At 39.5% G+C, this 1057-nt stretch overlaps 1 protein-coding gene across 1 annotated transcript; it reads left to right on the plus strand.

Moving 5' to 3' along the window:
* Window positions 1-103: 103 nt before the first annotated feature.
* Window positions 104-752, plus strand: LOC110111921 (uncharacterized mitochondrial protein AtMg00810; the record flags this gene model as incomplete). Its single annotated transcript, XM_020843993.1, has 1 exon — window positions 104-752. A coding segment is annotated over one exon (649 nt), but the record flags the coding sequence as incomplete, so codon positions are not given.
* Between the last annotated feature and the right edge of the window lie 305 nt (window positions 753-1057).

The raw sequence follows: 1057 nt of genomic DNA on the forward strand, positions 1-1057 counted from the left end.
ATGTTTGTTTACTCAAGAAAGCTCTGTATGGACTCAATCAAGCTCCCCGTCAATTGTTTGCTACTCTTTCATCATTTTTGTTGACATATGGATTTTCGAACAGCACGACTGATCCATCTCTTCTTTTCTATCATCATGCTGATGTTCATATGTATATTCTAGTCTATGTTGATGACATCTTACTCACGGGATCAAATCATTCTTCTATTGCAAAGCTTGTGGCTGATCTGCATACCAGATTTAATATGAAGAATCTCGGTCCGGTATCCTACTTCCTTGGCTTGCAGGTCACTCAACAACCAAATGGTATTCATCTAAATCAGTACAAATATGCTGCAGATCTACTCAACAGAGCCGGTATGTCTGAATCCCGACCAGTAAACACGCCTTTACCCCTTAAACTCTCGGTTTCACCTGAAAATTCGGTTCCCTACTCTCATCCGGAGCTATACCGGACTCTGGTTGGTTCTTTACATTATCTGATGTTAAGCTGCCCTGATATTATGTTTGATGTTAATGTTTTATGTCAGCATATGCATCATCCTCAGCTTTTCCATTTTCAACTACTTAAGCGGCTTCTCAAATATATTAAAGGCACCATACATTATGGTTTGCCCATTTTACGGTCTACATTGCACCTTACTGCCTTTTCTGATTCCGATTGGGCATCTGATTCAACTGATAGAAAATCAATTACTGGCTACTGTGCATTCTTAGGTGAAACCTTGATTTCATGGATTGTTAAGAAATAAACAGTTGTTGCTCGATCCTCGACTGAAGCTGAATATCGGGCTATTGCCACTGCAGCTTGTGATATCATATGGTTGCAACGGTTACTTACTGAATTTGGTATTAATACATCTCCAACAAAGCTCTTCTATGACAATGTGTCAGCTCTTACTCTAGCAGTCAATCCTTTTTTTTCATGCTCGTACAAAGCATATCGAAATTGACTGCCATTTCATTCGTCACTGCATCAAAAGGCAACAAATTACCGTTCATCATATTGCCTCTCAGGATCAACCAGCTGATCTTTTCACTAAGTCACATTCTGCTC

This window comes from Dendrobium catenatum, unplaced genomic scaffold, assembly GCF_001605985.2.
Source record: "Dendrobium catenatum unplaced genomic scaffold, ASM160598v2 original_scaffold_31582, whole genome shotgun sequence".
Lineage (NCBI taxonomy): Eukaryota > Viridiplantae > Streptophyta > Magnoliopsida > Asparagales > Orchidaceae > Dendrobium > Dendrobium catenatum.